The sequence below is a fragment of the Octopus bimaculoides genome, chromosome 20, assembly GCF_046866305.1.
Source record: "Octopus bimaculoides isolate indiv1 chromosome 20, ASM4686630v1, whole genome shotgun sequence".
Lineage (NCBI taxonomy): Eukaryota > Metazoa > Mollusca > Cephalopoda > Octopoda > Octopodidae > Octopus > Octopus bimaculoides.
The window spans coordinates 13791777-13814623 of NC_142947.1; the positions used below are offsets into that span (position 1 = coordinate 13791777).

Below are 22847 nucleotides of genomic sequence, written 5' to 3' on the forward strand. Positions count from 1 at the left end.
ACCCAAGGACAGAATAAAAAATACCCTGAGCTATTGAACCTGGAGCCATGGTGTTGTGCAAACAATGTCTTAACTACATGAGTACACCTACTCCGATAAGTAATTATTAATTTATGATCATTAAAATTTATATTTATGAAGCATCAAGCACCTCATGATTCCATTCCTACACATTTTATGGCTGTTGCTGCTTGCCTCATTACCATTCATACTAAATTACAGATGTCAACACTTTAGATTTAATTATTTAAAATTTCTTATACAAATATATTTTTTATGTTCAAAATTTAAACTTCTTTCAAGAAAAGAAACAATTAAACACCTCACTAAAAATCTACATTTCTATCATTTGAAATCTTATATGTAGATATCTTTTACAGTCCAAACTATAAATCATCTTTATCATCATCCTTTTCCTCATTTAACATCCACTTTTTCATGCTTGCATGGGGTGGATGGAACTTTGCTGAGGCAGATTTTCTACAAGCAGATGCCCTTTCTGCTGCCAAACTTCACCTATTTCCAAGCAGGGTAATATTTCCCATGGCCGGATTTTTCTACTCACAGAAGGCTGGCAACTACATTGCTTGTATGGCAATGATGCTCGTTTTCACAACCATCATGTGATGTCAAGACAAGGGTGTACACACAAACACACATATACACACACACATCTATTCATATACATACATATTACACACCTACACACACACACCCTATATATATATATATAAGGTATATATATATATATATATATATATATATATATATATACCCAACAGGCTCCTTTCAGTTTCCATCTACCGAATCCATTCACAAGATTTTGGCCAACTTGCAGCTATAGTAGAAGACACTTGCCCAAGGTGCCACGCAGTGGAACTGAACCTAAGCCCACATGGCTGGGAAGCAAGCTTCTTAACCACACAGCCATACTTGTGCCTATATCATCTACAGCTAAAAATCAAGTGTCCATAAGATTAACAGAACTAAACCCAATAGTCGTCACTTGAAAATGAATACGACTCCATACCATGTACCAGGCTTCTGCTAATTTGTTTTACGTGCCTGTGTAGTCATAAGCAGACATAGATACCTTCTCAAGTTCCTACCTTTGTCCCCAACAGAACAAGAATGTGGCAGCTGGAAGGAGAGGGGGACTGCAATCAACACTCAGCTGGTGCTCGTTTGCTTGTTTCATTTGAGTAGACTGGAGCAATGGGAAATGAAGTGGCTTGCTCAGAACATGCTGTCAGGTCCAGGAGTCAAACTCAAGAGCTTGTAATTGCTGGTCCAACACCCCTAACACTAGGTCACATGTCATCATTAAGACTAACAACTTTACAATGTCACAGTTCATAAATTTAACAACAACCACTTTGTCATAAAAATGAAAAGAGGTTATGTAGAAGCTATATTGACAGGATTTTAGCACAGCTGGATAATTAAATATAAATGTAGATTGAAGCTGAGAAGCAGAGTTATCTGACTGTCATAAAATAGGTTCCACACTATATCATAGACTTAAGCAAGCATCTGTGTAAGAGAGAGGGAGGAGGGGGTGGTTGTGACACAAAGCACATATAGTTTTTTGATTTAACAAAAAAAAAAATCCTTCCACCTACACAAGCTGAGGAAAATGCATGTAAAGTAAAAAAAAAAAAAATCTAACAGTATTTTAATTGGTTGAATTTTGTCTTATAATTGTAATCACAAATAAAGCATGCTGCCTGCAATTGTACAGAATAAAAAGTGAAATTTTCCTCATTGAAATACTGATACAATCTCACTAGACTGCTTATTATATTAGTTCTGTTTCAATCCATCTGCAGCAGTTTGTTTTTGTTTTGTTTTGCCTTCATATTTTTGTTTGTTTGTCTTTTTCTTTTTCTTTTTTTCCCTTTCTAATTAATATGTATTACAAACTCACACATTGATTTCAATGCAATTTCTGCAAGCAGTGTTAGTAGAAAGTTCAGAAGGCCACAGTGAGTAAATAGAATATTCAATCGATGCCTGATACATATACTAACTTACAGGAATTTATTTTGAAAGATTAAATCATGAAGCAGAACTGAACTTTGAGCATAAATCACAAAAATGTTTTTATGTGCATCAACAAGTAACTTTTTTCTAGGATTTTAGATTATGTTCAAAAGAAGAAACAAGCATTTAAATATTTTTCTTAAAAACCCCAAATAAGCAGCCATGAAAATCTGTATTTTAAAAGCTAGAAGGAATCATCACCATCATCATCAGTTAATGTCCATTTTCCATGCTAGCATGGGTTGGACAGTTTGACAGGAGCTGGCAAATCAGAGACCTGCACCAGACTCCAACTGTCTGTTTCAGCATGATTTCTATAGCTGGATGTTCTTCCTAATGCCAACCACTTTACAGAGTATACTGAGTGCTTTTTATGTGGTACTGGTTGTTTTTAACATGTTATCAGCTCAGGTGCATTTTACATGGCACCAGCATGGGTAATTTTTATATGGCACCAGCATGGGCAGCTTTTACATGGCACTGGCATGGGTGCTTTTTACACAAGACTGGCACAGGTACTTTTTACGTGGGACCAGCACGGGTGCTTTTTATGTGGTACTAGCATTGCTGAGTAAGAGTGAGAGGTCAGATCTGGCTGGTTTTAACATAAATTAATTAATTCTGTTTAGTTTTTGTACCATAGAGAACACATACTAGATTTACTTATCTCTATCAAAGCATCATCGGATCTCCAATGTCAACAAGAATCATTCCCAGTGTAATGCTTGACTGCATAATTCAATAAATCAATACGATTCATGTCCACAATATTTATTGTTTATGATCATCGTTATATAAGATATGTTTTCTGTAATTCAGTAATTGAGGTAATATCTATATTATTCAACAGGTAGAATATTTTGGCCAGATATGGCCAGTTTAAATGCTAAAGGTTTAAGATGGTAGAAGTGATCTGAGGGAGATTTGTTTAGCAGGCTGAATGAATATGGTTCATGGCTATTTTGATGGCTACTGTGACTACATTAGAGGCTTTCTCATGAATTTACACACAGGCTAAATTTTTCCCATAAGCATCATCTAACAGAACTTCAAGATAAGCAGTAACATCAATCATACTGCCTATTCTATAAACCCAACATTACAGCAAAATCAAATATATTTTGTATATGTTTTGAACACATGAATGCATGTATGTGAGTAGGCATTTATGTATGCATGCATGTACAAATTTCTGTATGAAAATATTTTAGAACTCAACTATGGGGAAGAACCAGAGGTTAGACTAACAAAGAATGCTTAATGCAATGAAATTCTGCAGCATTACTGGTACTAATATAAAAACTTGTTTTCAACCACATAAATTCCAATGTGAGAAGAGTGACAAGTTGTCCTTCATATTAATTCTGTCTAGTCTTTGTACCATACAGAACACATACTAGATTTACTTATCTCTATCAAAGCATCATCGGATCTCCAATGTCAACAGAAATCATTCCCAGTGTAATGCCTGACTGCACAATTCAATAAATTAATGCGATTCATGTGTACGATATTTACTGTTTATGATCATCGCTGTATAGGAAATGTTTTCTGTAATCCAGTATTTGAGGCAATACCTATATTCTTCAAGTAATTCTCTCTTGGCACTCCGTCGCTTACGACGTCGAGGGTTCCAGTTGATCTGATCAACAGAACAGCCTGCTCGTGAAATTAATGTGCAAGTGGCTGAGCACTCCACAGACACGTGTACCCTTAACGTAGTTCTCGGGGATATTCAGCGTGACACAGTGTGACAAGGCTGACCCTTTGAATTACAGGCACAACAGAAACAGGAAGAGTGAGAGAAAGTTGTGGTGGAAGAGTACAGCAGGGTTCGCCACCATCCCCTGCCGGAGCCTTGTGGAGCTTTAGGTGTTTTCGCTCAATAAACACTCACAATGCCCGGTCTGGGAATCGAAACCGCGATCCTATGACCGCGAGTCCGCTGCCCTAACCACTGGGCCATTGTGCCTCCACATTCAAGTAACACACTGGCCATATTTCCCATATTATGGGAAATATATATAATGCTGAGTTAACTTGATAAACTTTTTTACATAAACATATCCTTAACTGCTATTTTTTTCTTGCCCCAACATTTTCTTGGCAAAATAGGCTTTCTCTGCTGTTAGGAACATTTTCTAGGCTGTTAACTAAACTCTGTGTGTGTGTGTGTCCCCACCTACTTAGCGTTTTTTTTTTTTTCCCCCGTAAGTGTATAAATCAACATCTCCAACAGTTTAATATCTATTCTTCACTGTGTGTCCTGAAAAACATACAAAAAAATTGTGTCTGACAAAAAGAAAAAAAACATTCAACAGTCTGAGAATGTTTCCATCAATACTAGTAATGACTAATCTCAAAAATTTAATCAAGCTTCCTACAGTTTTCCATTGTATGACTTCACTCAAATGCTATCGCAAAATAAGAGATGCATTATTACGGAAAGAAAATGCAAAGAAACTAGAGAAACAATACAAAAGAAATCAGAAACACTAAAATATAATAGTAAGATAAATTAGAAGGAATATTTAAATAGATGGTGAAATAAAAGCATAAGAAAAGATAAAGACTAAAATCTGCAATGCGATTAAAAGTTATATGGTGATAAAATGAGAAAATACAGTAGAGATAACAGAATTTAATTAGAAAAGGATGGAAAGATATGATATGAGGCTGCCAAACTAAATTTGAAAGTTAAAGAACTAGAGAGTGAAGCATTTGTAATGTTTACGCAACAATTAGATGGGGGAAATATAAAGCTATCATCAATATGGAAAGTAGGTAAATTAAATAAAAGAGCACAGGAAATTTCTATTTACGAACAATAAGCGTAGGAGTGGTTGTGCGGTAAGAAGTGTGCTTCCCAACCACATGGTTCCGGGTTCAGTCCTACAGTGTGGCACTTTGAGCAAGTGTGTTTTACTGTAGCCTCAGGCTGACCAAAGCCTTGTGAGTGGATTTGGTAGACGGAAACAGAAAGAAGCCCACCATGTGTATGTGTGTGTGTGTGTGTGTGCATGCGCACGCAATGGAAGTGGGATGGTGAACATTCAACGCTGAAAAGAAAAATCAAACAGTGTTTCAACTCTGTATGAATATATGTGTGTATGTGTGTGTGCATATACATCCATATTTACATATAAAATACTACAATTAGCAATCATTTTTGATGGCACGAGACCAGCTAGTATTCAAATATTTTTCTATACAACTATATTTGTGCATGTATGTGTGTGTGTGTGTGTGTGTGTTTGTGTAAGCATATGCATTCACACATGCATGCATGTGCATGCATTCTGCAATATACACAGGCTCAGTTGATTTCATCCCGATTTATAAAACTTAATCAATAAAACGAATTAAAATAATCTGAGAAAATAATTAAAAACCTTTGGTGATTGCAGGATATAAGTACTTTAGTACATGAACTAGAATCGTGACTTATATAAAGTGGATTTCTAACAACAATCTACTTATCTTGTCTAACAACAGCAGGGCAGTGAGAAATAACAATGTACTAAAAATCAAATCTTGTTACTAGAGTAACAAGGAATGTGATGTTATTTAGCCCTGCTCAGCCCTGACCAAATAAATAAACCTATGATCAAATTCAGAACTTCTCAAACTTTTTATATCTATTGTCCTTTTCCATTACTATATATATATATATATAATACAAAGAATATATATGCATGTATACGCACATATATGTACATACTTACATCTACATGTGTATATAGATGCATATCAGGGTACAGGACGTTAGAACAATGAACTACAGACCACAGAACGAACACATAGGAAAACAGATAGCCACTTGGAATTAATCCTTCATCAGCTGCCTCTATTCTAACTAGACGTTTCGAAGATATATAAGGGCATAACTATACAAGAATGCCTCACGTTAACTACCGTAATAAACACATTTTTACCAAATGTGAGGAAATGCAGCCTTCAAAGAAGCTAGCCTTTTAAAACAGACTTAACTATAGATCGCCGATTTCGTGATCATTATAGCAATATATAATCTTCACTCATCAGTATAGTATAGTCAAGACACATAGAAATAAACAAAAAAATATATACATATATATAAGTAAATATATATGTATGTGTATGTATATATATATATATACACACACATGTACACATATACAAACACGCACTTTTCAGTTACCTGAAACTAAATCTCTTTATTGCATGCATGGAAATAGCCACAGATATCAACAACGTCTTTTAAATTATACTTCAGTTTATGGTTTATAATTTATATGCATAGGTGGTATAGATTCAGTTATCTTTATTTACATAAACGTATTTCGAAGTCTATTATTATTATTATTATTATTATTATTATTATTGATGTTGTCATTGCTACTGTTATGACTGTGGCTGACAAACAGCTTGTCGTAATTTTACATTTAAATATCTTTTTTAAAGTTCATATTTAAACAGGAGACAACAATAAAAAATAAAAAAAATAAAATTATAGATTCATCTATCACCCACCACTAACCTCCTTGCCCTGAAAACCCAAATAAAATTTTCCTTTACAGTGTAATACATTGACTTTATGCAGTTGTTCCATTTTTTAAATTTATTTATTTATTCAGTTATTCAGAAGGGAGAGAGAGTAGTTTTGTTCATAAATTGCCTTCTAGATGTATTACCACACTGAAGCAGAACAAACCTAAACTATATGGTGCTCTGTACAGTTTAAAATTCTGTGAAGTAACATTGACTTTAGGTTAACACATCATGGTGCAGACAATTATTGATATTTCTTAGTATAATTTCAAAACCCAACAGCCTCAATATCTGCTTAATGCAGCAGTACTAAAAGTGCACATGCAGAAGGGAAAAAAAGAATCAGATTAATTCTTGGCTAGATTTTAGGCACATGACTCAGTGGTTAGAGCATCAGGCTCACAATCATGAGGTAGTGAGTTCCATTCCCAGTCCAGGCTGTGTTGTGTTCTTGAGCAAGACACTTTATTTTACATTGCTCCAGTTAAATGGTTTGTGAAGGTGCATGGTTCAGGGGTTAGAGCATCAGGCTCACAATCATGAGGTAGTAAGTTCGATTCCCAGACCAGGTTGTGTTGTATTCTTGAGCAAAACACTTTATTTTACGTTGCTCCAGTTCACTCATCTGCAGAAATGAGTTGCGACATCACTGGTGTCAAGCTGTATCGGCCTTTACAGCCGGTGCTGTGTAAATGCACCTATGCCGGTGCTGCATATATGCACCTGTGCCAGTGGCATGTAAAAAGCACCCAGCACACTCTGTTAAGTGGTTGGTGCTACGAAGAGCATCATACTGTAGAAATCATGCCACAACAGACAACTGGAGTCTGGATAGCTCCCAGCTGGCCGGCTCCATGTCAAACTGTCCAACCCATGCCAACATGGGAAGCGCATGTTAAACAATGATGATGATGATGGTGATGACACCAAGATGAACATCATTGCTGCAGTGAATTATGAGAACATCAAACATGTTTCACTTTTCTTAAGGCTTATCATTGATATACACCTGAGCACAATAATTTTGATCACTATAAATGAAGTATTTATGTTCTGTATGTCCAAAGTTTCAGTTACATAGGAAATAAAAAATGTTCAGGAGATCTTTTCAGCTTTTGATAATGGCTAACACATCTATTTTAGAAGGTTTCTGTAAAAGGACTGCTATCACATGCTTATTGAAAGAATAACAAAAGGTAAAAAAAAAAGGGGGGTACAACTTCACTGTTGCTGATAGATAAAGTACCTTTGAATAATGAGAACCAAGGTTTAGAGATATTTGATACAAAATATGCAATGTTAGCTGCTTGCTCAAATAAGTGGAGGGTATCCCAACAAACAATATGATAATGCCATTAACCGATAGCTTGTTTTATTCTGTTTTTTTTTTTTTTTTTAACCACACAGAAACTTCAGAACTTTATCAGTGTTAAAGATTACTTTTCTCGTGAATCATCATCGTCATCATTTTCATAGTATTGTAATGTTCATTTTTCCATGCTTGCACGAGTCAGATGGAATTCATTGCTTGTTTCCAAGTAATGTGTTTTTTTGCTCACAGCCTGACATGTTTCCACAGCAGATTGGAAACAAACAACATTATTTGTATGATGGTGATGTTCATTTACAACTATTATGTGATGTCAAGACAAGGACACACACACACACACACACACACACACACACACACACACACACACACACATATTGTGTGACAGGCTTCTTTCAGTTTCAGCCAACCAAATCCACTCAGAAGGCTTTGGTCTACATAGGGCTATAGTCAAAAACACTTGCTCAAGATAGCATGCAATAGGACAGAACCTGAAACCATGTGACTGGGAAGCAAAACATCTTAACCACATGGCCACATCTGTACCTCTCATATATCTCAATTTAAAATTTGACTTAAATTTCCCCAGTGCCTTAGTTTTAAGCTCAAATTATTGATAACAAAAAAACCCCTTTAATTAGAAAAATAAATTACATTTGAAATGAAAACCATTTTTCTACCTTACTTCCTGCTTCTCCTCGTCATCATTTAATGTCCATTATCCATTTTGACATGAGTTGGACCGTTTGACCAGGGCTGGTAAGCTGAGAGGCTGCACCAGATCCCAGTCTGATTTGGCAGGATCTCTATGGCTGGATGCCCTTCTTAATGCCAACTACTCCAAGAATGTAATGGGTGCTTTTATGTGCCACTGGCAGGAGTGCCAGTTGTGTGACACCAGTATCTGAATGACTACAATTTCACTTGGCCTGATGGGTCTTCTCAAGCACAGCACACTGCCAAAGGTCTCAATCATTTGTCATTGCCACCATGAAGCCCAACACTCAAAAGATGCTTTTAACATGCTACCAGCACCGGCATTAATTAATTTCTTAGAAAAAAGAAAAAAAACTGTAGAAATATTTAAATCTCAGTCCTGGGATTTTTTTTGTTCTTTTATTTTTTTTTTTTCATTTTGCATTTAATTTTTTTCTATGTAATTAATTCTGGCTATGACCGTTTTTTCAAGAAACTGTTACATATCTAGTGCAGACATGATTTGGTTGGAGGCACATTAAATATAATATAAATAAGTTTTGAAACTGATATAAATTCTACAGAAGACAAGTAAACTGCAGTCATTAATAATTAACTTCCATTATATTTATGTCTACCTCAAGCCATAGTAATATATTTCAATATAAAACTTCCTAACTAAAACTACGAAAGTAAACCACTTTAGGTAAATTACTCTTTTATGTTTCCCACAGTAAAATAACTTGTATTAAGTACATATAAGTTCTGTTATCTCTCAAATGAATTAGATATAGCTATTAACCTTATTTTCTTCTTAAATAAATAAAATATTTCATTATCAAGCTACATTTATTTCTCAGTGACAGACATTCATATACCAGAGTAGTTTGCAGAATCTCAAATATTAAATGATCAGCTTTTCAGACTTAAAACTGGTTTCTATTGAATGCTATTGATTATCAATTTAAGTAAAACAAACAAGATGGTTCCATCATTTTAATTATTTTGTAAGATAAGCATTTAATATATTTCAAAATCTCTTAATATTCAATAATTTTATACTTAAAAATGGCTTCCTAAAAGGCTTTCTGAATATTTCTGATCACAAATCTCCACATTAGATATTCTAACCTGATTAGCAAGTCAGCACCGATGTGAATCTACCTGGCAGTAAATATGCCAAGACAGAAGTGGTTGTTGTTGTTTTGTTGTTGTTTAGCCACAGATCAGCTCCAGCCTCAAACATGTTAGACGCAGGCATGGCTGTGTGTAAGAAGCTTACTTCCCAACTACATGGTTCCAGGTTCACTCTCACTCTGAGGCACCTTGGGCAACTGTCTCAGGTTGATCAAAGCCTTGTGAGTGGAACCAAATTCGATGACTAGCACCTATGCCAGTGGAGCGCTAACAGCACCGTCCGAGCGTGATCATTGCCAGAGCAGCTGTCTGGCTTCCATGCCAGTGGCACATAAATAGCGCCATTTGAGCGGGATCGTTACCAGCGTTACCTTACTGGCATTTGTGCTGGTGGCACGTGAAAACACATTCGAGCGAGGTTGTGGTGTCTTGTGTCTGTATTTGTCACCCACCATGTGACAACTGGTGTTGGTTTGTTTACATCCCCATGAATTAGCAGTTTAGCAACAACAAAAAAGGGGGGGGGGATTGTATAAGTACCAGACAAGAAAAAAATAAGTACTGGGGGTTCATCTGTTCGACTAAAACCCTTCAAAGTGGGGTTACTGCATGGCTGCAGTCCAATGGCTGGGACAACTAAAATATAAAAGACAAAGATGCTTCTCTGTAGAGATTTGGCTGCTATTTCTGGCAAACTAAGTGGCCACCGCATAGATACTACCTCATTAGGAAGAATGGCAATGTACATCAGTGAAATAAGCCAAATAATATTGGCTTCGCAAAGAACTCTATATTCTAACTTTCATCTTTCTTTCTGGAACATGAATGACAATTATTTCATCTCTAGTTATAATTTCAGTTTGAGTAGCCAAATAAATATAACTAAAAGCCAATGAAATACTAATACTTATTTTATCAATCCCAAAATAATCTAAAGATGGACATAAGCCAGGTTTGAACAACAGAGTGTTGCTGAGGTATAGAGTACAAGACAGAGATTCTAACTTCCATCCATCTGTGCCAATACAGTACGATGACAAGGACCTTCATTATTATCTCAGTACAGTAGGGTGTTTAGAGCATCGGGCTCACAATCATGAGGTAGTGAGTTCAATTCCTAGACTGGGCTGTGTGTTGTGTTCCTGAGCAAAAATTTTATTTTATATAGTTCTATATTTAAGAGATGAGGAATTATGTACATTATTTACATTATTTATATTTGACGGATATTTATCCTCATTTTGTTAGTTGTTAACACAACGTTTCGGCTGATATACCCTCCGGCCTTCATCAGGTGTCTTGGGGAGATTTTGAACCTGGGTTCTCATTCCTAAAGTATTTTTTGATGTTGTTGTTATTATTATTATTATTATTATTATTATTATTATTATTATTAAATCAAAATTAAAAGAAGAGTGCCATTGTTATCTAGTGAGCAATATTTCGACATCTTGTGTGTCTTCAACTGGTTCAAAAAATAAATTTGTCAATCTACTTCATTTTGGTTAATATAGAAAGGATTGAGGTAACTCCTCCTGAAGAAATAGATATTATTATTATTATTATTATTATTATTATTATTAAGGTCACTGCCTGGAATCGAACTCTGTTATATTGCTCCAGTTCGCTCATCTGTAGAAATGAGTTATAACGCCACTGGTGCCAAGCTGTATCAGCCTTTGCCTTTCTCTTGCATAACATTGGTGGATTAGAGAGAGGAGGCTGGTATGCATGGGCGACTGCTGGTCATCCATAAACAAATATGCCCGGACTTGTACCTCAGAGTGGAAGTTTCTAGGTGCAATCCTATGGTCATTCATGACCAAAAGGGGTCTTTACCCTTTTTGCAGTAGGGTGGTAAGCTAGCAGAATCATAGGCACACCAGGCAAAATGCTTAGTGGCATTTCATCTATCCTTACTTTCTGAGTTCAAATGACGCTGGGATTGACTTAGCGTTTCATCCTCTTCTGGGTCGATAAAATAAGTACCAGTTGAACACTGGGGTTGATGTAATCGACTTATCCCCTCCCATGAATTTGCTGGCCTTGTACACAAATTTGAAAGTACTATTTTAGTACAGCGAAAAAGCAGACATGGCTCTGAGGTCAAGAAGTTTGGTTGCCAACCACGTGTTTGTAGGTTCAGTCCCACTGTGCATTACCTTGGGTATCTTCTAGTATACCCCTGGGTTGATCAAAACCTCATGAGTGGATTTAGTAGTCAGGAACTGAAAGAAGGTTGTCTCTCTTACACACACATACATACGTGTGTGTGTGTGTGTATGTGTTTATTGGCAATCACTTGTACAAAAGTGCAACATACGGTGTTGTCAGGTTTCTCTTTTGAACAAAACATCTGGGTATTTGAAGTCATATTGGATGAGTGATTCCTTACTTGAAAAAATTTGGGGTGGGCATCTGACTACAAAGCAATGTCCCAAATAATGCAGTTGTCTAATCCATGCAAGCATGGAAAAAAAATTGCATGTAGAGTACTCTTATTCTTGGGTGACACTTGAAATATTTCAACATAATATAGAAATCTAAACTCTGAGAGAATCTACCAAAGAATTTCTTCTATGCAGGAATTGAATCAGTATTACTTTATGGCTCTTCCATCTGGACACAAACCAAAAGACTTGAAATAATACTGGATGGTACCTACATATGCATGCTTCATGCCATTTTGAATGAGGCATGGAAAGAACACCTCAACAAAGAAAGGTTCTATTATAAGCTACCTAAAGTATAACACCTAAGAGAAAGAAGAGTTTATTTTGCTGAATACTGCTGGAGAAGTAAAGAGAGGTTGGTTAGCGACATCCTACTTTCGACATATTGACACAGTTGTATTGTTAGCCCATATGTTGACCACTTAACAGATAACACTAAATGAAAGGAACGACCATATGGCATGGAAGATAAAGATGATGGAGGAGGTGATTAGAGTTATGTGAAACCAACAAACTGAACCTGATGGTCTCAAAGATTTTTATTATTATGTTTGTGTCTGTGTTTGTCCCCCCTACATCGCTTGACAACCGATGCTGGTGTGTTTACGTCCCCGTAACTTAGCGGTTCGGCAATAGAGACCGATAGAATAAGTACTAGGCTTACAAAGAATAAGTCCCGGGGTCGATTTGCTCAACTAAAGGCGGTGCTCCAACATGGCGACAGTCAAATGACTGAAACAAGTAAAGGAGTAGTTCTCAGGGAGATTCAGCACGACACAGAATGTGACAAAGTTAGCCCTTTCAATTACAGGTAATACTCATTTTTGCCAGCTGAGTGGACTAAAGCAACGTGAAATAAAGTATCTTGCTCAAGGACATGATGTGCTGCCCAGAATCAAACTCATGAGTGTGAACCAAACATTCTAAACACTAAACCACGTGCCTATTAATGTTAATCTCCACAATATCTAACAATTTACAGTATTCACTCTGTTACTTCTGTGGAAAATAGCAGTTAAAATTTTTTTTTTTATTATATATTAGTTTTATATGTCATACGCATTTAAACTTTCTATTCCTGTAAATATAATAAAAATTTTAAAAAAAGAATTAAAACTAAAGCTGAGTACAAAAGATATATTTATATATTCTGTCAATCATTCTATTGTTTTAGAAAATAAACAAGGATGTTTATATAACTCCAAGTGAATAGTATGTTACACATGAATTACTCTTTACTCTTTTACTTGTTTCAGTCATTTGACTGCGGCTATGCTAGAGCACCGCCTTTAGTCGAGCAAATCGACCCCAAGACTTATTCTTTGTAAGCCTAGTACTTATTCTATCGGTCTCTTTTGCCGAACCGCTATGTTACAGGGACGTAAACACACCAGCATCGGTTGTCAAGCGATGTTGGGGGACAAACACAGACACGCAAACATATACACATACATACATATATATATATATATATATATATATATATATATATATATATATATATACATATATACAACGGGCTTCTTTCAGTTTCCGTCTACCAAATCCACTCACGAGGCTTTGGTCGGCCTGAGGCTATAGTAGAAGACACTTGCCCAAGGTGCCACGCAGTGGGACTGAACCCAGAACCATGTGGTTGGTAAGCAAGCTACTTACCACACAGCCACTCCTACTTACAAATTAAAACTATTTCACTGATATCATAATGACATTTTGGCTTAATAATACGTAGAGGCATGTGGCTTAGTGGTTAAGGTGTTGGGCTCATTATTGTAAGACTGTGGTTTCAATACCTGAACTGAGTGATGCATTATGTCCTTAAGCCAAACACTTCATTTCATGTTGCTTTAGTCCAGTCAACTGGCAAAAATGAATAATCCTGCAATGGAGTGGGCTCCCAGCCAGGGGCAATGAAGGGGTATACTCTTTATGTTGCATGATTAGTTTCTCTGTTTGTTTTTTTCATTGTTCGCAAAGACGTTTGTTTTCTATGTTTTGTTTCTATGTTTTCGTTTCTCATTGTGTTCAAGGTTTTTTTTTATGTCCTGTACCCATATATGCATGTATGTATACATATATATGTAGGTATGTACATATATGTATGGATATATGCATATATTTATATATTATTTATATTATATATATACATATATATATATATGCAACGGAAACTAGAAAAAAACAGCCCTTATAAGGCTTGAGAAGGACGCTTTATCCTATTATTGTTAATAATATGACATTGAAAAAAAAAGTCCTGGGGATCAATTTGTTCATGTAAAAACCCTTCAAGGCAATGCCCCAGCATGGCCACAGTCAAATGACTGAAACAAGTAAAAGAAAGACAAGAAAAAAAGATATACATTTATATCCAAAATGGAGACAAACACCAATACTCCATGTGATTGGTTTGAAAAATTGTTAAGATATTAAGATATTTTTCTTAACATGAAACCAATGGTAGTCTTAATACACAAAAAAAGAAATTTTATCCACCAATACAGTGTTGAGCATATATATATATATATTTTTATCTTTCTTTTACTTGTTTCAGTCATTTTATATATATATTGGCATTAGGAAGGGCATCCAGCCAAAGAAACCATGTCAAATCAGACTGGAATCTGGTGCAGCCCCTCAGCTTACCAGCCCTGGTCAAACTGTCCAGCCCATGCCTGCATAGTCAACGGACATTAAATGACGATGATGATGATATACATATAGGAGTGGCTGTGTGGTAAGTAGCTTGCTTACCAACAACATGGTTCCGGGTTCAGTCCCACCTTGGGCAAGTGTCTTCTACTATAGCCTCGGGCCGACCAAAGCCTTGTGAGTGGACTTGGTAGACGGAAACTGAAAGAAGCCCGTCGTATATATGTATATATATATATATATATATATATATATATATATATGTGTGTGTTTGTGTGTCTGTGTTTGTCCCTCTAGCATTGCTTGACAACCAATGGTGGTGTGTTTATGTCCCTGTCACTTAGCAGTTCGGCAAAAGGGACCGATAGAATAGGTACAAGGCTTACAAAGAATAAGTCCCGGGGTCGATTTGCTCAACTAAAGGTGGTGCTCCAGCATGGCCACAGTCAAATGACTGAAACAAGTAAAAGAGTAAAAGAGAATATATATGACATGCGTTTCTATATTTTGTGTTTATATAAAAATATGACTGAATCTTTCAATGTTCCCACCGAAAGCTGGAGCACTTCAGTCACGACAGTTCAATACAATTATTCCTCTACTTCTCTCCCATCACACTGCCTGTGTATGCAGATATCATAGGATGTAAATTAAAATCTGCTAACAACAGTGGCAACAATATGATATCGTTAGAGATTTCATTACAATGAAAAGACAGCAACAGCAAAGGAAAGAAGAAAATATATATTAAAAAGCTAAATTACCTACCTCCTTAGTTTGTCAAACCAGTGACCTTCCCTGTTACCAAGCAGATGTGTATCAGCTATAAACATAGCTTTTAAAGGTTTGTGAGAACTTTGTGTTACAAATATATCTTTGAACTGACTGTCCAGAGCAGGCCATGTGCAAAAAATAAGCACTATATAATAGTGAAGAAATTCGCAGTAAATCACTAGTAGCACCAGTAGCACTAAAAGTCTTAGAAGCTTTGCATGCCACATTTGCCGTAATCCCATTGGTTAATTCCAAAACAAACATATATACAAATAACAGGAATTCAGCCATTTTTCATGCCTTAAAAAAGGGGGTAGTTTGAATGGACTCGAGCCATAATATGTTCATTCCAGCATCTGGAAAAATTAGAAATATGAATATTAACAAACACTTTTTAAAATAAATAAGCAAATAAGGATTCATATATATATATATATATATATATATATATGTAAGAACATCAATACGTGTGTGTCCTATCTATGTTCAGCCCCCTGTGGGCAATAAAGAAACAAATATGTGTGTGTGTAAAATTACAAAACCTTCTACTGGATGAAATAAGGAAATTAACTCATTCTTTATATGTTGTTGAAGGATAATAACAAGGGGCTAAGTTTTCTCGTGGGCTGCTCAATGGTTTCTTAACCACTCCTAGAGAAGGTATACCTGGTGTCATTCCCTAATCAATAGCAAAGTATATTCAGCTATTATATAAAGCAATCATAAATTATGCTAGCACAACAATGGACAGCCTCATTTACATATTTGTATTTTTGATAGCTCATCATTAATTAAGCAACATTTAGTTTATGTAAAAGATAGTTTGAATCAAAAGAAGTGAAATAAATTTAAATATTACAGAGCCTAGCTGTGGGCAAAATAGTAATGTAAACACATTTCTTCTATGCTGTTCATGAGCAGAAAATAGAGTGGGAACGTCTCCCAATAGACACATTTCAAATTTATAATCTTTTGATTAAATCTATATTATTATATATATTCATATACATATATATATTCATATATATATACATATATATATATTCATATACATATATATTCATATATTGATATATATATATATTCATATATTGATACATATATATATATTCATATATTCATATATATATATGTATATTCATATATTCATATATATATATATATTCATATATATATATTCAAATATTCATATATTCATATATATATATTCAAATATTCATATATATATATATAAATATAATGTGTGTGTCTGGACGCATGCATGTGCTGTGTATGCACACACACTCCTCAACTTATAACCTATGCAACTTACATCCTCGACCAGTTTTGACCATGCAGAAAAACAAAAGAAAAATTTCAATATTCCTACACACTGTATGCGAGCCATTATGCAGCAGCAGCAGTAGCATTCGTGTTATTTCTCAGCATCAGTTACACTTCAGCAAGCACATCACAAGTGTCTTGTTCGCATTCTACAGATTCACCACCCACGACTATTGGTATGAAAGGAAGATTTCTCCAGCTACTAATACACTAGACAAGAAACAGAAGCCACTTGATTTTGGAAGTTAAAATGAAAATACACAGCCAAAATAAAAGAGGGGTGGAGAGACAGGGAAAGCAAATGTTATTCGATGAAATCTGCAGTTGCTCCATTTAACGATTTCCAATATTCTTAAGAACAAGGAAAGGAGTCTGAGAGGAAGTAAAAGGTTCGGCCGCCATGCAGTGGGTGTTTACAAAGAATCTTCAAAACATTATTCAGGAAATGGAGAAACTGTTAATGTTTTAAAAGGAAGAGCAGAGAAGAAATAGTGCACCTACAAGATCACCAACAATTCAAGATAAAGCTAAAAGTATTTTCGAGACAAACAGATGACAAGGAAAACATTTGTGCAAGCATTGGATGGTTCAACAACTTTATATCAAGATAAACAAAGTTCTTTATTCATCTAAAATATACTTTCCTTCTGTTGTGTCTGAGGAGAGTCATTTTCTTTTTGTGCCTTATAATTTCACACACTCACCGGTAAAATTTCCACTTATTCCTTATTTTTATTTTCCTAAAATTTTCGTGGAAATTTTACTGGTAAGTGTGTTAAATTATAAGGCACAACAAGAAAATGACTTTCCCCAGACACAACAGAATATGCTTCAACACATGAACTCACATAAAGAATCTTGCAAACCAAATCCAAAAACAAAATACTTTCCTTCATAATATATATATATATATACATATATATATATACATATATATATATATATATATATATATATATATATAAGTATATATTTATAGTGTGTGTCTTTGTTCCCCCCCCCCTCCCACCATCACTTGACAACCAATGTTGGTGTGTTTATGTCACTGAAACTTAGTTTGGAAAAAGAGACTGATAGAATAAGTACTAGACTTACAAAGAATAAGTCCAGGGGTCAATTTCTTCAACTAAAAAAAAAAAAAACCCCTTTAAGGCGGTGCTCCAGTATGGCCACAGTCAAATGACTCAAACAAGTAAAAGAATACCAAATATTTATTTTGGATTAATAACTTATCTGAATAAAATAGTTGTGCATTAACAAAATTTAGTACACTGCTATTAGATAGGTTCACCTCAACCCATCCACAGAAGTGGTTTGCATTCTAAGAATCTGTACAGGCATTTCAGAGGTATTACCAATTCCCAACTACCTGTGCATCCCACTGATCTACAACGATATACAATATATACTATAGAGACCAGCTGTATACTGACAAGCCCATAATATTCACACAGAGATTGTGTATGTGAGGAACAGAGTCAATAGAAAATAAAGAAAATTTCTCCATCTTTCTATTTTAAGATTAATTTCTGAACAGAAATATGTTTCTCAAAGAGTGCCACAAATAGCTGAAGAATTCATCTTTTAACACATTCAGCTCTGCCGTCATCTATATCTCAGTCATTATTGTGAGTTATTCATAGGCCACTGCTGATTTCAGAGAAGTCCATCTTTAGTGTTATCTAATCCATTGTAGTGTAAACATTTTAAAAAAATTTCTTGGCTATTTGTTCAACTCTAACTGCCACCCATAATGACTTTAAACAACAATATCAATAGTTGTTTGATCAATAATTGTTTAAACTTCCTCATCGGAGTAATAGTTAGTTCATCAGTAACTGATTAGTCCAATAACAATACATGACAAACATAACTGTAAATTTACACAATTTGACATTATGGAGTTTTACCTTTCTATCACTGAATCCTAATGAGAGTGTTAGCTTTCAGATATACATTTACCATTATTAGTGATTTAGACATTGATGTCATTATGCATGCCAGAAAATATCTTCTTTCCTTTAGTGACTTACGAGTTAAATGGGATATTGCAGAACTATACCATTCTTCTTTATCAGTTGTTTTGACGGAGCTGAAGTTTCTAATTAATTGGGTTATTCATTTAAAATATTGTCCACAGTAAATGTAATTCGATAGAGCTAAGTCTGTACAGAGATGACAGATTAAATTTTAACCATAGACACTGTTGTTAATTAGATAGGATTAGGAAAGATTTAATTCTTTCAGAAGCTTTGATCATAGAATCGCTGAGAGTGCAAATGCAAATCAATATTACCATTAATTTAGTTTCAGGATTTTATGGACCTTCAGTAAACTTAACAAAATAAATCAGTATAGTCACAAAGTCTCTAATCTCTCCACTACCATTGTGAGGACTATCAGTGAAAAGATTTCCTGTATATCTTCTGATAAGGAAACATTTAACTGTGTTGCATGATTTTATGAAACCTAAAGCTGAAGTGGATTCAGCTGAAATACAATACATAGCCAGACAGTTACTTCTAAGTCTACAAATACCTGATAAAGAAAGTTTATATGGTAGAGTCCACCATTTAGTTTCAATGTCAGCTCTAATACTGGTTTCAAATTTTGGCACAATGCCAGCAGTTATGTGGAAAGCGGGGTGCTGCACAGTGGGGCTGAGCCCGAAACCATGAGGCTGCAAAGCACCACCTTGAAGAGTTTTAGTTGAACAAATCAACCCCAGGACTTATTTCTTAAGCTTAGTACTAATTCTATCGGTCTGTTTTGCCAAACTGCTAAGTTACAGGGATATAAACATGACAACACCAATTGTCAAGCAGTGATGGACATACACACACATATATGACAGGCTTCTTTCAGTTTCCATCAACCAAATTCACTTACAAGGCTTTGATTGGTCCAAGGCTATATGGAAGACACTAGTCTAAGGTGCCACACAGTGGGACTGAACCTGGAACCATGTGGTTAGGAAGCAAGCTTCTTAACATACATAACACTCACAAATAACCACAGTATGTTTTTTAGCAGATTTGTACAGGTTTCACTATAACCCTATCTCTGACCTGTCTGTCCATTTTAGTCATTAATATCAGGCTTTATATAAACAATCTATACCTATCAGGACTTATATAAACAATCTCCACCCTATCCTACCAAACACAGATACTTCATCGTCACCCCTGTCAATTCTCATAGAATAATTCACATAGATAAATACACACGTCTGAATCTATTTTTACTTTTCTATCTATACATATATTTTGATTATAGCATTTACACTTACATGTATCACTCTTTACACCCATTTATATTGTACATTTGAGTAAGTATGTTCATATATCTACATGTAAGTATATATGTTTACGTATGTGTATTTATGTGCACATTTATGTGTAGAAGTGCTACATGTATGTATAAATCTATACATATGCATGGGCCATGACTGGCATATATATATCTATATAAGTGCAAGCATATGGTTATATAAATATATATATATATATATATATATATATATATATATATATATATATGACTCAATAACACTGACCCCAGTACTCAACTGGTACTTAATTTATCGACCCCGAAAGGATGAAAGGCATAATTGACCTTGGTGGAATTTGAACTCAGAACATAATGATTGGTGAAACACTGATAAGCATTTCGCCCTGTGTGCTAACAATTCTGCCAGCCCGCCACCTTGTTTTCCAAGGGTAATAACGCCAGAGCAATGATGTTTCGCCTTCACTATACACTTGCTTTGTTGTTCACGTTTTACCAGCAGTAATTATAGTAAATTCATCCACGAATTTCCAAACAAACTCATAATCAGCAGACAGATTATCACGACAAATCTTTAAATATTTAATACCATGCCTTTTAGATTTTCGTAACCAGCCTTGTGAATATTCACAGTTACCATCCATATTCAGTTCGTTATGAGAGATTTTCGCCTGTTTATGATCATCCGTCCATTAGGTGGCATATATTATCACAACAGAATAGATGTATCTATTCCATCAATATACAAGATCATCATATTTGGTTCCATGCAATTTTCCGTCTTTCTTTTTCAATTTATTTTTAAACCCTTGTTCATTAATTTCAGTTTTAAACTTCAAAGTTTGTCCTGTTTTAACTCTTTAACATTCAGATTTGTCAAATGTAATGCTTTTTTATTCATATTGTCACTCTCAAAGGCTGTACATTTCCAAGAGACTTTCAGAGTGCTTTCTGGAATTTTTCCATTTCTGGTGCTTCTTTTATTCTTGAAAATTTTGTATTTTGGAGGTTTTCAGATAAAGGATTGTGGGTGATTGTGTATATGTGTGTGTGTATACACACACATACATAATCAGGGATTATTTGGTAGTTTTCAGATTTCAAAGATATAATTCTTTATTTTTGGAATGACCTTGTAGGGTAGGTGGGAGACACTGGACCTGGGGTTGCTGCATATATATATATATATATATATATATATGTAAAGTAAGTGAAATAACGACCCCACTCCAGTCATATAACAGCCTCTCCTTTCCGTGCCACCATTGTCATCCAAGGGAAAGGCAAAGGCTAATACAGGTTGGCACCAGTGATGTCGCAACTCATTTCTACAGCTGAGTGAACTGGAGCAATGTGAAATAAAGTGTCTTACTCAAGAACATAATACACAGCTTGATCCAGAATTCAAACTCACTACCTCATGATTTTAAGCCTGACGCTCTAACCACTGAGCCATGCACCCTATATATAAATATATATACTTTAAAGTGGGGCTGATATAGGTGTGGATATATTCATATATAAAAACATGGGAACAAAAATATATTTTTATACATGAATATATACACATCTATATCAGCATATATCTAGAACAGAATTTGAAGAATATTTATAAACAAACAGTAAATATCTAAAACAGATTTTGAAGAATTTTTAGAAACAAACAGCAAACACACTCTATCTTCATAAAATTCCTATATATCAATCAAATTGTTTACAGAACAATGAACACACAGAGAGAAATATATAGACAAACAACCTTTTCCCAAATACTCTTGTGAACATCAAAGTACACGAGGAACAATTTTCTATACTAACAAAGCCATGATATACCTAACAAATAACCCCTACCACACAAATAAAAACAAGAAACACCTTAAAACCAAGTAAAGAAATGACCAACCAAAACTTACCACCTGCCTACATCCCTTTGGAAAAAAAGTTGGCACATCCAATTATTAAGGGCTTAAATACTGAACTTTGTACCTTTCACCTTTATATTATCAAAGCAAAAGGATTAAATCCAATAATACCAAAAGCAACAAAAACACTGTCACACTTTGTGCTTACCTAAAAAAGAGGAACACTTACACAGTTGTTTATTAAGTTCTACATACATGAATAAATTCTAAACAATAACACAACTCCAAACTTGATAAAATTTTCTCCATAACACTCAAAAAACCTAATTACGACTCCACCCAAGGAAGAGTGTAACTCAATAGAGACTATATAAAAGCAAGACTAATCTAATGCATCACAATCTAACAATGGCTTATCTGGCCAAAACTTCAAAGTCACTGTGAACAACATTCTTGTTTCAGAAAAATAACACAGAAAATGGACACTAAAACAATGATGATGATGATGATGATATATACACATTTTCAAATATACACACAGACACACACACAAGCACACATACTCCAAGTGTACATGAGCTCCAGATCAGCTTTCATCAAGCAGACATTTACTGTGTTTATTACATTTTCCTATAAATCCTTTTTTCTAAAATCCCAAAATCATAATGTGATTTGAATGAAATTTGGCTGTTATTTTAGCAACTCTAGTTCCCTTGTTGGCTACTGTGTGTGTGTGTGTGTGTGTGTATAAATATATAGGGG

At 34.9% G+C, this 22847-nt stretch overlaps 1 protein-coding gene across 2 annotated transcripts in view; it reads right to left on the reverse strand.

Moving 5' to 3' along the window:
* LOC106880848 (metallophosphoesterase 1) overlaps window positions 1-22847 on the reverse strand; it is a 66958-nt gene that overhangs the window by 34983 nt on the left and 9128 nt on the right. For both annotated transcript variants that reach the window (XM_014930994.3, XM_052974920.2), the window contains exon 2: window positions 15607-15968. In XM_014930994.3, coding sequence (XP_014786480.1) covers window positions 15607-15854 — 248 coding nt within the window. In that variant the 5' untranslated portion in view covers window positions 15855-15968. The remainder of the gene's footprint in view (window positions 1-15606; window positions 15969-22847) is intronic.